At 39.0% G+C, this 16,714-nt stretch overlaps 1 protein-coding gene across 1 annotated transcript in view; it reads right to left on the bottom strand.

Annotated features, from left to right (window-relative positions):
* The window catches only part of man1a1 (mannosidase, alpha, class 1A, member 1), a 148,942-nt gene that overhangs the window by 2,739 nt on the left and 129,489 nt on the right, over window positions 1–16,714 (bottom strand). The window contains exons 7-11 of the mRNA XM_031750534.2: window positions 16,370–16,463; window positions 9,155–9,270; window positions 5,621–5,840; window positions 4,743–4,915; window positions 4,357–4,472 (exon numbers count right to left, since the gene is read on the bottom strand). Coding sequence (XP_031606394.1) covers window positions 4,357–4,472; window positions 4,743–4,915; window positions 5,621–5,840; window positions 9,155–9,270; window positions 16,370–16,463 — 719 coding nt within the window. The remainder of the gene's footprint in view (window positions 1–4,356; window positions 4,473–4,742; window positions 4,916–5,620; window positions 5,841–9,154; window positions 9,271–16,369; window positions 16,464–16,714) is intronic.

Genomic DNA, 16,714 nt, shown 5'->3' with positions numbered 1-16,714 from the left:
AGGATAACCTTGACTTCCTGTCAACAGCTGTCTGGTATGTGGGGAGGAAAAAAAAATGATAGAAGACGAAGAGGTGGAGGAGGAGGTGGATAAGGGGAAGGAGGGGGAGATGGAGGAGTGGCTGATATAATTTCTAAGGGAGTAAAGGAAACGGAGAGGATGATAAATCTGCAGAAGGAGAAAGAGGAGAATAGAAACTTTGATCTTTAATCAGTCCATCCATGACGTCCACTGCTTCATGCATGCACACAGGTTTTGATTTGATGTTATTATATTTGTCTCACATGATCAAATACTAAACATCAGGGAAGCTGTGGAAAACTGTAATGTATATTTTAAACTCTTTCTTGTTGATTAAGGATGTAATTTGAACAATAATCAGCAGATGAACACAGTAATGAAGACATTCATGCTGACGTTAATGGTAACTGTGGGAAACGCTGATATCAGATGTGGGAAATCAGTGTATTGATTTGGTATCTTGTGCCTTTAATAAATGCATTCCATTCAACTTTAAAGCTTAACCGCTTAATAAAAAAACGAATATTTGACTGTGAAAAAAACAAAACAAAACAAAAAACATAACTCTCAACAGCTTTAATGCTCTTTAGAGAACAACCAAAGGGTCCTTGTCTCTGTACTCATTGGATCTTAAAACCTTTGAAGAGTCATCATTACATTTCCACAAAACTTAAAAACAGCTCTAAGCAGCATTTAAAACACATGACATAATACCACAGATTCAGAATCTGTTTGTGGCAGGCCTGGGTTAATTTGCACACTCTTATATGTCGTGTGGGCAAAGAAACCGTTGGCTCTTCCTCTGAAATCTGCGACTTAACCTCAAACTGTGGTCACCATGAGCTGACACTAGCAGAAAAGCTCAGACGATGAAGCTTTGGCCTCTCTCCCTCTATCGCTCATTCATTATGTTTTGGTGTAACAGTTGCTGGGAAGCTTTTGTTGCACTTAACCTAAGGTGTTACCATCATATCATCTTATTTTTTGTTTTCGTGAGCTCCACAGTTGGCGTGTAAGAGACGGGCAGTAAAGACGTGCCCTCAGACACAGAGCAGTAAAAGAGGACCTAGCGTGATTGATAAACAGTAGAAAAAACTCGCACAAAGGATCATTTTGGATGTTTAATGTTAAGATGAACAAGTGCTTTATGCTACTAAAAAAAAGTGTTTGGATATGTGTGCTGTGTGATTTGGTTGCTTTGTAGATGGGGATCAGGGCTGAGACGGTGATAAAAGTGGGAATAAGACAGAGTCAGTCTGCTATCAGTCTGTGACCAAGCGGAGCCAAGTTAGGAATTACATGCAGTCTGTTTGTGATCATCATATGTGTGTAAAACACACAAACACAGCCACAGCCATAACTACTTGCAATCGGTCGCCAACAGCAAAAACATTCAATGCAAACCACCGAAATTTCCTCGTCACGTTGACCTGTTTATATTCTAGCGTGACCCTTGGCATAATTTTACACTCCTGTCAGATTGGCACTCGGCATCAGCAGAGACCTGAAGCCAAAGTATTGATATCTGATCACCAGTCGGATCAGCTCAAAAGCTAAACTGCACTAAGCTATTTTACAGCCTGTGCGTGCTTTCTCAATGCTGCTGAGTCTCTGACAGCTGACTTTAAATTCGCCTTGAACATTTTTCTTTATTTGCTTCAGGCAACTTAAAAATATTGATGTAAAAATGGATAACTGGTCAGAAAACCGTGCCCTAAAACCATGTTCGATTAACAGGAGCAATGAATGCAGAATTTTCAGCCTTGATTCCCCAGCTCTTTTAAGCTTTAATTTTAATACGCTGTGAATGGTTGATTGTGTTACATCCATAAAAAAAATACATTAACTAGAAGCTGCAACTTTGAGCAAAATACTATGAAAGTACCTGAAAAGAACATGTAATGAATAACCCTCGTGTAGCTGCTACTACTACTTACCTGACTCTGGAACTACTGACCACATTTATCATAATGACATTAACACTGAACGCTCTCCTTGTTCCTCTTTGCGTAGTCAGACACACAAAGTAAACACAAACACACACAGCAGAGTGCATGACCACACGCTTCCACCCACGTTAAGCTGTAGCCGAGACTTTTCCTCGTGCTTTAAACAGACTTGTCTTCTTGAGCACAGCTGGAGAGGCGAGAGAAAGCCCTATTAGCCACCAGACATCATACTGCGTGGCTGACAACACGTTTAAAGAGCCATTTTGTGGCTGCACACTCAAACGCTCACACCCTCACGCACACATTAACACATTCAAACTGAGACGTGCACATAAGGGCAGTTAAGTAAAAATATCAGCCAAGTATTAAGAAAAAGTGAGACGGCGTGCTGCCTGTGGTGTGTAAGGACATGTGGTGTTTTTCACAGTTTCTGGCTTTCTCTACTAGATTTCTGCTATTTCAGATCTAATGTATCAAGGCACCGTTTTTCAGTTGTGAAAAGGAAGTTTATTTATAATGCTGCAAAATATTCTTTTATTCAAAACAAGTTGTGCACATTTGGATCCAATTCTTTTCATGTTATTATACGTCCCAGAGGAGAAATCATCCTAGTTTAGCTTTGGACTGTTTTGGAAATGCAAAACAGATGTTGAAATGAAAAAAGATGAACATATTCTGGTTTACCAGTAACTCTGAAAGCCTCTTTGTCATCTACAGGATAGAAAGTCCCAGCTGCGTTTGAGTTTTTTTTTACTCCAGAAGAACAAAAAGAGGAGGGTACCAATATGACATTCACACCGGGAATGTCAACTCTAACCAAGACAAGACTCAGAATGGAGCCACATAACAGTAAACCATCCACATTACAAGCCTTTGGCGTTGACCGCATCCCACTTTCTGTACTTCTGACAAAGAAAACTAACCAAAGGGAAGTTTTTTTGAGTCCTGAAATTACAAGCTACTAAATATTTAGGGCTAAATGAGAGATGACAGATGTCTTACAGCTTTTCTGTAGACATAATATTTCTTGTTTGTTTTGGCTTTTTAAAATGTAAATTCATCCCATGTAACTAGCTCTACTGTTTAACTCCACATTCATCAATTTAGCACCACTTTGACAAATACTTCAGGCAGAATGAAAACTATGAATCCACCAACTATGCATGTGCATGAGAGAGTGGACTTCAATTGAACTTGGCCATTTATATCTCCAGCTGTCTGTCCACAACAGTGTATAAATGAGGCTTAAGCTTGTAGATGCTACTGGTGTTACAGCAGTACAGAAATACCTTTGCCACTGGTAAGTCACGTTGGTTCTCCTTCATGTCATCTTTTATGCCAAAAAATGCACTTTTTTGATTAAACATACCCAGTCTAAAGAAATCATCTGTTTTAATTGTTATAGGAATGACAGTGCATTTTACTGAGTTGCACAGTCTGGGGCAATAGAAGAAGAAAGCTCTTTTTTATAGCCTGCTGCTGAAAGAATTAAGGTTTGTACTGTGTTGCATTTTATTTTTAACCCTGTACTGCAGTCTTCCTTTGTACATATTTCTTAGTACTTCTTAGTAGTTATTTTTTAATAAATAGGTAAAATCCTTACAGCTGATATCCCTCTACTTCATATTCATTAAATACAGAAGGCTAAATCTTTGGGTTATACTGTAACTAGGTTAACTGTGGCTTTTCTCTCCGCCTCTGACCTCTGAATTTCACTGTGAATTGGATTCTGGCCTATTCTGAAAACAGCACATTTATAACAATGCATGATCTACAGTATGCACAGGAGGTGAATATACTCACATTTTGACTAAAATCTGCAAAAACTTAAACAGTGAAACAAAAATTAGGACAATTTGATACTAAATGTGTTTTAAGGACATGTAAATACTCTGGTTACAATGTTGGGCTATCCAGGTATAACAGCTAACAGCGATGTAATCCCACTGTTCACGGGTTTTTTTAAACGCTTCAAGTTGTCCCTCTTTCCCTCTGTCCTGCATTCTTCCTGCTAAGAAATCCACATTAAACTATCTGCTGAAAGCAAAAAGACCTAAAGATTCTGCTTTTGAAAGTTTAAACACTTTTCCCTCCATTTCTGCCTCATTTGTGAACCTAATATTTTTTCCGTCTGGCAGTAGCTCGTAATTTTGGGTCTAAAATGTACTTTACTTACTTTGTACAGCTACAAAAGTCCCTCATTTCCAGTAAGTGTGTGACACTCTTCTCTGGAGCTTAGTTTGAATGAATGACAACCTGTGTGTGTCTGTGTGGGGCTTGACATCTCTGTCAGTTCAGGGCTGCAGGGTCCCAGTAGCACCATAAAATGCAATGACAGCACAATCACAAGAGGACAGAAGTGAAGGGTGTTCAGTTTGTGTCTTACTTGAGCGTCTCAGCCAAGTAGAAGCTCTGCTGCACGTCGTCGTAGTTTGGAGATGAAGCGTAGACATCTCTGACGCCGCTGTAGCCTCCTTCGACTCTACAGTGCTGCTCCAAGGCCTGAATGAGAGACGGTGATGGAGACGGACAGCACAAAGGGAGAGGGAGACAAAGAAGGCCATCGGTGACTGGCGACATAAATCACTGAACCTTAGGGAGGATTATTTACTAAATATAATCACGAGTGACCTTGTGTCAGTTTTTTTTCTTTTTTCTTTACAGGCAATTTATGGATTTTTAAATAGAAAAACTTTTCTTTTCCTTTTATAATTTTGTCTCCAGTTTTTCTCAAATTAATGCAATCTTTATTTTCATAGATAGATATTTTACCTGTACAGCCTCCCAGCCCCACTCTCTGTATTTGGGGTCGTGGGTAAACCTCCACATGTACATGTAAGTCTCGATGACCTCAGGACGGAGGATGAAATACTTCTCGTTCTGGCGGGTGGCGATGGCCTCAACGCCGCCATCGAAACGAAACGCCTCTGGCCCGAGTTTCAAAGCTGCAAAAGACGAGAACAAGACAAGAAAATGTTCAGAGATGAAGAACAGATTTTCAGCATATTCATATATTTTGCATGTTTGCACATGTATGGAAAACCACATGATGTAAGGTTTACAGAATAGTGAACATGCCAGATTTTCTTCCCTTTCACTTTGTTTTTATTGTCATTTATCTATATATTTACATAATGTAAAGTGTAAGTAATATATGTAGATGCTGTGCAGAGCAACACCACTAACTTAGGGCTCAGTGGTCACTGAAAAGAACAATGCTATTCAACTGCTAGCGGTGAGGTTTCTCCAGAACTGCATTCAAATCATGATGACTCAGAACACGACCTAAGGATGCATTTAAATGAGGGAGATAAATACAATTATCTGATTTAAGAGGAAAAAGGGAAAAAACTGCATCCTCTTAAAATATGGCATTGATTAAAAATGAGAATTTTAAATGAGTCTAAAAGCACTTTCCCCTCAGTAAGCACTAATTTGAGTGTCTTGATTAAAAAAAATGAACAGTGCATGGAAAGCATTCAAAAACCTGACATGAAAGATAATTTGGAGAATAGTAATTGTTTAGACTGAGCCATATTCAGAAATCCACACATGTTATGGCAACAGATTCACTTCTACAATGAAATGCATCTACGCTTAACAAACCAAATCACAAGTGGGGCAAAAAGATGAAGTGAGTGTCTATTTACTTGTCCTGGCATAAGACTCGTGACAGGTGCGAGCGATCTCTGCTGCCTGCTCCATCTGGTGGCCCGTCTTGTCACCGGGCGCCCCATCAGCACCCAGAGCGATCATGCCGCCTGCAAAACAGGTCAGGTGGCCCATCTTATGCTCCAGAAGCCCCCCCTTCCACTCCGCTATGTAGGTCAGCCCATTGGTGGACTTCCTCATCAGGTTGGTTTCTATTGCCTGAAAGAAATGCAGATTTTTGCAAACGTGTTAGCTTTGGTTAATAAATGTGACTGTTGTCACACCTTAAAGGTGACGAAGAGAACATTAACAGTCAACACAGATGTGCCTAAACTGCAGGATCTCCTAAGACTCTAGAAAGTGACCATGGTAATATGCTTACATAATATGGGTTAAATTTATTCATTATTACTGGCTTATTTGACTGACAGGTGGATGCCAGTGCAGCAAATCTGAGTCTTCATAGCTTGACCTGCTTTAATTTGAATCACTGAACAACAAAAATCCACTTTGACCTTTTAGACCTGAGGTGGGCAATTAATTTTCCCAAGAGGCCACATGAGAAACTGGGACTGTTGTGGAGGCCCGCATAAATTAGCTGACTTCAGGTATGCCCAATAACTACTGATTTCTTTATACCGATTTATCTCTATAGACCAATAAGTTTCTAAAGGGATAAAATTCACACTGAGCATAAGAGAGTTCATCATATTCGTGTCGCCCTCCACAACAGTCCCAGTCTCTCATGTGGCCCCTTGGGAAAATCAATTGTATTAAACTGAAACTGTTATAACATGGCTACTACTGATACCACCAGAGATCTGGGATGACCCAGGAGCACATGAGAAAACATATGCTTAAAGCTGCACACAAACATTTCTTTCTAGTCATAATATGTCATAATAATTTCCTCCTTGTACTCAGTCTCAGCAGATATCTGCAGAGAGGAAAACATGTCAATCCCATTGGGAAATATAGAAATGCTTGTGGCTGTGATTTACCTTCATCACTAAAGACTAGATTGCTAGATATGATTGAAAAACTACAACTAAACCATCTTAAAAGAGTTACTGATTTGTGTCGGTTCCAGTTGTTATCTCTGATGGATAAGTAGTGCTCCAAAATGAAAAACCTTGTATTTTTCTATTTACAGACCCTTTAAGGAGCACAAATTGTACAAAAAGTAAAAGTTATTCCTTTTTCTGTCTTGTTGTGACTTTGATAGACCTCCTGCTGCTTCTCTCCTCCCGAGCCTCTCCTTGACAAATAAAACAAGAATGCCTATAATCCTCAAAGATCAAGAGGGATTATGGGTAAACTATCCCAGCGTGTTTAAGTCTGTATTTTAGTCGCTGTGTAATATATTCGCTCCCAGTGTGCCACAGAAAGACAGACGGACAATAAGCTTTTTCCAGCTGAGACCCGTCGCTTGTCACCACAACTTAAGTTGACAATTTGTTCTAACAGAGGAAAGCTGTCTCTGTGTGTCTGTCTGTGCGTGTGTGTCATCCATCCTTTGGGTTTACGAGTGCTGTTGTTACTGTAGATGTGTCTTTTGTTATTCAGCAGTAGTCCTGTCAGCTGTGTCATCCTTCCATCTGCTCAAACTCTGTATCAAGCTCCTGAAGATTATATTACTTGAGATAAAAATCGCAAAACTCTCCACTTTAGACTAAAATTAAATCTGTGAAATAGCATATTTTAGCATAAAACTACAGAGGCAACGAGCAACACTTGCAAAGCTTCAAAGCTAGACAGAAATAAATACAACAAAAAGACCACTTTTGAATATCAAAAGCTGACCTCATGCTTGTTTTCCGCTATTACCCAACAACCATTTATTATGACTCAGAGGGTGCACGGAGGATGCAAAACCCCGGAGTAAATCCACGCAGTTCACCATCTGTAAACAGACCCTTATGCTGTCAGTTCAGCGAGAACAGCCTCAAATTAGAGGTCACTGGCTGTATATGTAATACACTCACAGCCTTCCAGAGGTTACCTCGGGATTCCCCATATATTAACAATAAAATACAAAGCAGTTACACAATACTGTCTGCATTACTCTCTAAGTGCTAAGACATGACAAAGACTGGAAAATAGAACCACGACTAATACTTTCTAAAATTTATTTAGTACTAAACAGACTTGTTTATACTTTTGGACACTACTAGAGCAGCTTTGCATGATTCACTATTCAAAATAATCCTTATTTATCTTATACTGGGCCCTGGCGTAGGCCCTCAGTCCACTCCATGTTTTAAACAAGCAGTTTAGCTCCTCCCCCTTTAACCCAACTGTCTTCTGATTGGCTCCCCTCACAAACAGAGTAGAACAAATGTTTGTAACTAAGCGTATTGAGCAGCATTACCTGTATACACCAACCTAATTATCCTAAGCTTTTGTATGAACATGCACTATTGTAGCACAAAATCTTACAATTGTACAGTGAATTGTAAAAAAAAAAGAAAGAAAAAAGAAAAAGGTATAAATATTACATCAGGGTGTAATGTGAAAATTTAAAAAACGTTCAAATATCTTCATCAACAGTTAAAACCCCAAATATTCAGAGAAAGGCAGCAAATCCCTCTAAGTTAAAGGCTGAACCTGGACAGTATTTTTCACATTTTGCCTGAAAAATGATTGAATGATTATCATAATCGCTCGGTCCGGAAACCCACAGGCTTGTTTGCTGACTTGGCCTCTGGCCGCAATGTTTTTTTCATAAATAAGCGATATCTGGGCCAAAACTTCCCATTACATCTGCTGCTCATTCTTTACAAATACAGAAGGTTGACCATGTGTCCCAGTTTATGTGAGACTGCACATCGTTTTCATCCCGTCCCCTCGTACCTCATAATGAGACAATGTTCCACATTTTGATTGGCTCGAGTTTACAAAAGTTACCAAAGCAGGACAGACACTTTTAGAGCAACAACTGAACAACAAGGATGAAACTTTGAAAGGTAATTCTCAGAGGCTTTATTTAGAGGTTACAGATATTTCTATTGCTCTTGTTACTATTATTATAATAAAGAGACAAAAATACAGTTGATTTAACAGGTACCTCTTTTAACAGTTATTTGGATAGAAAAAAAGGAATATGATTGTAAGGAGACTTGGAAATTTAGTTAGATAAACTATTGTATAAGCGTCCTTTATGTGCCAAATATATGTATATTTTAAAAAAAAAGGATCATCTCTCAGCATTAGTGGTGTTACTCACACAAACAAACAGTTTGTGTCACGTTTGGTTTGCTCAGATGTGGTCACCTAAATCGCAAATACGCAAAAAGTGCCAAACTAGAATGCTTCTGGTGCAAAAATAAAACGTTCCCACAGATATCTGTTTATAAAGAGATCCACTATCACTTGACTGATAGCTCATTTTACTACCTGCTGCAGTTCCAGTGAAGTCTATGATTGAAACTCTGAATACTTCTTTTTTTTTTTCCTCAATCACAAACAGCCAAAGTCGCCTCAGCTCATTTTGAAAAGCGTGTCATTGTGTGTGTGTGTTTGTGTGTGTGTACCTGCAGGGCATCGTAGTACATCTTCTTGCCTTCCTCATCGGTCTTGTCAGACATCAGCCAGGCCTTGAGCAGGTACTCATAGAAACTGTCACCCAGGCCACCCACGGACACGTGATCTGCAACACACAGATAAAGAAAGGAGTGAAACTCACTCAGACACACAGAGACACACAAACAGGCCTCCCCATCTGTCTTCTGGGTTAGATCACAACTGCCATCCAAAGATCATCCTCACATGACACGGTGTATGTGGCATACCGGTGATCCAAGATAAACAACAGCACTCTGAATGTGTGTGCGCGCTGTATTTTTATTGGTGAGCCTTCACAGAGCTGAGCAAGCCAAGCAGCATTTTTGCATTCGTCCTGCTGATGGTCAGCAAAGCCTCATCCATATGCATGCATCATTAACAGAGTCTGAGGCTGTTTGTGGAGTGCAGAGATTAAATGTCAGCTGTGATAATGTTAAAGTGAGGCAAAAAGGAGGACGGAGCTGAACACAGTTTGTTTCTGAGCTGATAACGGTACCTGGCCTTCCTCAAGTTCAATAACAAAAAACCAGGAACAGCAGCACCAGCCAATCAGGAGAGATGACACACGCTTCAGACAGACCATCAGCAGTCTGCCAAACGGCATTACAGCTGTCCGATTGGAATAAATTTGTGCAAACATTTTTTTAATATATTATTATAAACAGAGAGAGGATGGAAACTATGACTCAATCGTCACAAGTCACTGCCACAGCTGTTTGGATAAAATACAAACACTTCAAATCACAATATGTAAAAGAGAGAGCCTTTCTGGAGAGCTGCGGTGTGGAGATATTTTTTCAGACAGCGTTAGGCAGCAGAGATCCCCGAGTTATAATTTATTCAACAAATGCCTTCCCCATCACTGTTGCATAATTTCTGTCTAGATGAAAAAACCTAAGACGAGCATAAAAGCGACGATTTTTCCTTCTTTTGTTTGAACTTTCAGTTTCTATTCTAATTGAGTATGTCATCATTTGCATAAAATACTTGGATGAAATCATAGTAGCTGGCTCTGCTTAAGAGTGTCAGCTAAATGCCAACCATTATAACCGTGGATGTGCTCTCAGTGGTTTTTTCAGCTCATCACATAATAAAAGCAAGTAAACCACAGGTGCAGATTCAGATTTAGGATACTACAGATACTAACACCCCTTTAATAAAATAGTAGGTGGTAAAAAACAATACCTGACAGAACTCTAATAAAGGCTGAACGCATATCAGTGAAAAAAAGAAAGGAAAAAAAACATTAATAAAAGTCAATTAAAGGATTTCTAATTTGTTTTGCTGTGGAAATCAAAAGACATGTATCAGATTTTATGTGGAAAAGTGTTGCAAACATGGCACCATCATAATGTAAAATGGAATAATAGATCTCGTTTATTTTAAACGTAAAATACTCACAAAGAATTAAAAGTGGAAAAAAAGAAAAACCAGTTTTTAAAGTAATTTCAGTCTTCTTTCCCTTCTCTGTGTGCGTCTGCTACCTATCAGGTCACACTCCACAGTCTAACTGCAATAAATTACAAAGCGCATGATCCTTCTTGTATTGTGTATGCAAAACAATGGTTCAAGCAAAGTCACTTTCTAATCCTTTATTACGCTAATTTGCCTAATCTTTGCAGTTCTTGGCAGGCAGCTGAAATGAAAACGCAGCAGGCTAAAGGGCAATTTTGCTGCCGCTCCCGATGTTGTGTTTAACTCCTGGGGCTCCACAGTTGTGACTAAATTTGGTCAAAATGCAGCATGATGACTGAGAATTTTCTAGATATGCAACATATCAGGAGAAACTGTTTGGCAGTAACCTGCCAATTTTAGATATGTTTGAAGCCATGGATATTTAGATCAATGCTCAAAAAAGGGCACCTGATCAAAACTTTTCTCCAGTCTCACACTGGTTTAATCTGTCCCTGCTGACTGCTTGAGCTGCTGTGAAGAAGCGCGTGTTTGCATGTCTTTTCTTTTGGCTAAACAAACCTGGTAAAAATAATCTGGAAGGTAGTACAGTAAATTCAACTGTTGCCTTAAGATGCTTTATGCTGTAAGGTTAAGATCCTGCAATATTAGCCAGACAGTCCCCCGTGATCACAAAGGTGACGTTTCAAAAGGAAGAGACCTTCAGCAGAACCAGAGTCAGCGAGGGGCAGATGCCTGTTAAAGTTGAAAAAAAAAAAAAAACCCAAGCAAACAAACCAAAAAAACTCTGCAAGGTATGAGAGAGATACACTGGTGGCATATAAACACATCGGGAGTGAAAAGAGGTTATTGAAGTGCATCATGGGAACCTCCCAGCAGCCTGAGCCTGTAGCACCATAAAGGATTGTTCAGGCTTACCTAACCCAGCCCTAACTACAAACTTTATAAAAACAAGCAAAGTTTTAAGACTAATCTTATAAAACCAGAAAGAATGTCTCCGGAAACTAAACAAGGAGCTGGTTGCCTGAAAGCTGAAGGCTCTGCTTCCCATTCTACTTTTAGAAACTCTAGGAACAAATCAGCCTGTAGCCTGACAGCAAAGTCCTCTGTTGGGATAACATGATGCTATGAGGTCTTTAAGGCATGGTGGGGCCTGATGATTCATGCTGATATATGTGAGGACTTAACAAATTCAGGATTTAACTGAGAGCAAGTGAGAAGTTATGAATCTGGGAGAATAACAATCTCTCTGTGTAACTCCTTTTTGCCCTCCATATGGGCATTTTTGTAATAAGGTGACTAAATGTTGCTTGGACATCTGTCTGTCTCTGTAGCTTCAAGAACCTGGCATCCACCTTCTAATTTAAATCGCTATAATAAATTGATTAAGCCACTGGTTTCTGCTCTCTAGTGGTCAACCCCACTTAAACCAGCTTTAAGAACAGGCTGAAAAACTGATTTTGATATGCAGGCCCACTCTTTCCGCTTGTCAGTGTCACTTTAATTATATGTACCCAGCTGGCAGTTTCCTCCAACGTATGACAAGTGCTGTTAGAAAGGAGAGGCTTTTAGTGCTGGGTTCCTCTCCCAAACTATAAGTTACATCACCTCCACATTATACACCTTTCTTTATGTTCTTGTCCTTTCTCCTCTCTCTTTGTGATCAAGACTTCTATTATTTCCTCTTCCTCCAGCCTCACGTCTCTATCATTATTATCATTACCTGTTCAGTTGCACGGTGTGACGAGTCCGATAATGGCTTTAAAATTACACCCTGTTACCTGCGCCTTGTCAGAAGCACGAGCGTGCGGACGGACCTGTGCGGCACCGGAGATGTTAAAGACGTGGCTTGGAGTGAGTATGAAAATACCTGACAGTGACACGGGTAAATAGTGGGTTTCAATAATGTAAAGAAAGTCAAGGTTCAAATGGAAAGTGTGATGACACAGTGAGGGGAAAGAAAGAGAACAGGAAGAGGATATTCCACTTTAGGCCCATGTGCAGAAACACTTCCTCTGCTGCTAGTGTAAAGGATTTTCTCTTTAGAGTGGGCCTCTCCATTTCAGCATGACCTTAGAAGTGTCCAACTCATTCAAAGGCCTTGGAGATTAGTCTCTTAATCTGAGCCCCAACTGACATCTTTCCTATCTGGACTTAGGAAAATGTGTCACAGAGTAGTGTCAGGGTTATCTAATAGACTAATAACTGAGGGAGAGGCGTGGCAAATTAGTTTAAAGATACCCCGCTCTGGAACAAACTTCGGGACTGGGGGACAATGCGTCAACATGTATTAATCCTCTATATCAAGATTACTGCATAAGTAATTCTGCATGACTCATTCCAGCTTCCTGAGTGTCCCTGGCCTAACAAAAGCTCCACAACAGCTACAAGCAGTACAACTTAACACATTTTTATTAGGCTAATTTAAACTAATACTGGATCATTCTGTCAGCCTGTTTAACTACTGAAACTACTGAAACAGCATGCTGACCCTTTTATATCAACTTTGTTTAACGGACAAATATTGGCACTCTTTATCTTCAGTCACTGTTAACAGAGCTCCATAATATTTATACAGAACTTTCATTCGGTAAACTTTAATTAAATCTAATTTGCATAGGGATCATTTAAGATAAACACAACTGGGTAAGACATAAGTAGACAGATAAAATAAAAACAGAAGAAAGTGAAATAATCTGAATGAAAGTTATGAAAGTGACAATCGTTATCGCATAAGTGCAGATCCTTAAGATAATATAGAGGTCAAGTTTCTCAATACTCCAAAGTTTAAAATGGTTACAAAGTAAAAGCGCCACCAGCAGCAGTTACTTTCATCACTGTTTATTGTGATGCTTCTTTTCTCAGGGTTCGCTTTCGTTGCTTTCATGTGAGTAATTTGAGCCAAACCTTCGTGTTCGTGACTTTGGCATCAACGCACCGTAAAATGCACGTTGCTGATGAACTCAAGGTTTCAACTGTGAGTTTCAAGCCTCACTGAAACCAACACCATGTGCATTTAGTAAATTATGGTCCGCATTGGAACCAAAAATGACAATAAACCAGAGCATCAGGTTAAGAGTCATATTAATAGTCTTCTGTAACCCAACCTAAGCACATAACACCAATGAATGCAGTAAGTAATTAGCAAATCTATAAGCCAACGTTTAAGAGGGAAGTTTGTCAGTTCTGTCAAAAAGAGCCTCAATTAAACAGCAAAGTGCATGAAAGAGAGGGAGGCATGTTAAGTATACTCAGGCCCAGATCAGGAGGGGAGGGGACATTCGTGCTCTGGCATGGTATAAAGAGAAGTTATCTAAAATTATGGTAAAGGATCATTAATGCACAAAACATGGTGGTAAGTTCACAGAAAATTAAAAATATAATTACCACCCTTTCAAAGTGTCAATCTGAGCTGAAGACAGAGTAATGAGTACAATAAGATGGTATCTCTTGGTTTTAGTCAGTCCAAATTGCAGGTGTAGATCTCTTTTCTTTAAAAGATTGACACAAAGTACACTGCAGTAATCTAGACGAGCTGTAATTTGCATGCATTACTGTGTCATTGTCATCGTGGATAAAAACGATCTAACCTTGCTGACATTCTTCAAGTGATAAATGCAAATTTTATTAATATTTCTGATACCAGACTCAAAGTCTAGCTAATTATTAACCCAAAGATTTCAACCCACGATTTTCATTTTAATTACACACTGATCCATTTCACCTTTATTCTGTGGAGGAAGTTATGACTCAGTCTTGCATTTGTGCCCAAGATAAATCTTAAAATGTGCGAACACAACAGGAACGCTTGATTAACGTACTTTAGTATTACGCATAAAAATTATTGTCTAAAGCAAAGGCATAAACTAGCAAGAAAACGACAAGTTCAAGGGTCGAGCATTACGGCACACAGAGGAGATGTTTACTTTCTCGTTAATCAGTGAACAAACCCGAGAAGATTAACACAGTTTTTATCCGCCACACGATAAGGATGGCCCACAGTACTCAAAGCACCCTCCTAAACGCTCATACTCAAATAAGCTTTAATGGAACAACTGGGGGCAGCTAAATCCCCAATGAGAACGAAAGAAACATGTGAAGGGTGTTGGCTGTGATTGGTGATGCTTAGCCAGCGGAAACCTGGGACTGAAATGTTACTGCCTTTTTATTGTTTCAAGACAAACAAACGCAAACAGTTGATGCAAGTGTTAACTTTGATTTGGATGCAGTTATGCCATCTGTGAAGCATCTGGCACACTCTGAAATCAGCTTCAGCTGTCTGACTGTAGCATCTGGTGAGTAGGTAGGAACTTTAAAGTGGACATAAAACACTACATGTATTGGGGCTATTTGAAACCATGGATGCCTACTCTCAAAAACTCTCACAGATCTAATACTGTTTGTGAAACTGGGTTTAAGAAGGATTTAAAGTTCAAGTTTTTAAGAGCCTGTTAGCATCATCTTGTGCCTATAAAGAACGTGACAGCACTGGGGCGCTGCTAATGGGCCTGCAATAGTGTATGTTAGCTAATTAGTGACAGAACCAGTACCTCTAGAGGACACTAAACCTATAAATCAGTCTAAGGCAGTCACTTTTGTACTACCCCTGACTGCAGCAATGAATTTTACATTAAAAAACCCCGAATATGCTTGTGCACCTTCACTCTCTTAAGTAGGTATTTCAAACAAACAAAATAAAAAGAAAGATCTAATGACGGCCAAAAGTATGGAGCAAGAATCATGTGCACAAAAACAGCCTCGCAATGATGCAATCACGAACAACTTGGATTCCCAAAGTTTGTTATCTTAAGTTGACTTGATATAAAGCTCTCTCATAACTATATCCAAAAAATGTAGTTTATTGCACAGCTTCTGATATGTAAACTGCAAATAAACAGTGCACCATTTTGCCTCAAGCACAATGGTGCAGCACACCTCTCGGCTCAGTGAACCACATGTGTGTGGGTATGGCCTGACTGGTCAGCCAAACTGGCAATGCTGACTTTTCCATCTTTTTAACCTGTGGCAACAACGCTGTGTAGACTGTAATCAGTCGATAGTTTTTGTATAAACTAAGTTAAATAATTTACGAATGTGCTACATGGGAGTATTCATCTATTTGCATTGCTAACAAACCACAATAATTCAAAAAACCCACAGTTTAACAAGTTCAAAATGCAGTGAAAATAATCATATCTGTTTTTTGCATGTTAATCTATAAGTTCTCAAATTTTAGGAAAATGCATTTAAAATTTGCATCATTTGTTGCATGTGGTGTCACATATGTTTTTAAAAGTACCCAATGTAGATGTCTACCACATCATTTTTTGAACTCTTACCTGATTTTAGCCAGTGCCATTTAGACATTCATTAGATATCCAACCTAGTGAGAATATTCAGCGGTTAAAAGTTAATTGGTGAAGAGCGTGAAAACACAACTTTTCACCTTTCACTTTTAAATTTAGACACTAAATAAAGTCCTCTGAATGGTTGACTGGATTTATCCCAGAAAATAACGTCCACAGAGGTCTAATTGGTGCTTGAGGCCCCCCCTCATAAATTATCCTTTGAGCTTTCATCTTCTTTTATTATTTTTTTCCCTGCTGTATAACTGTATTTTATTTTGTGGATTATTTCTTTTTGTAAAGCATTTTGTAACACTGGTTTTGAAAAGTACTATACAAACATTTATTAGCATACATGTACGCAATACAAATAAAAAGGGAAGAAAGAACAATATACAGGGTGTGAAACTGGGAATCAGGACTTACGTTGGCCCCACTGTCCACTGTTGGGGTTCAGGTAGTTGGGGTACAGCCCCTGAGGTTTTTCCAGGCGATTGAGTACTTTACGGATGTTCATTACCTAATATTAAAAGAAAGAAAAAAGAACATAAATATTTCTTAAAATTCTCAAAAGTTGCAAAATATGCACATTATATTATATTATACAAGGGACTAGCTAGTTAGCATGCTAATTTTAGTAAATATCTCTACACAACAATACTAAGATGTAATTGATATAAATTAATGTGAACTGTTTATCTCCGGTTTAGGATTTTTGTTTTTCTTTATGTTATAAAGAACTAATACTCTTACATACTGCACCTTTACCTA

The sequence above is a fragment of the Oreochromis aureus genome, linkage group 15 (assembly GCF_013358895.1).
Source record: "Oreochromis aureus strain Israel breed Guangdong linkage group 15, ZZ_aureus, whole genome shotgun sequence".
Taxonomy (NCBI): domain Eukaryota; kingdom Metazoa; phylum Chordata; class Actinopteri; order Cichliformes; family Cichlidae; genus Oreochromis; species Oreochromis aureus.
This window is presented reverse-complemented; position numbering and strand designations above follow the sequence as displayed.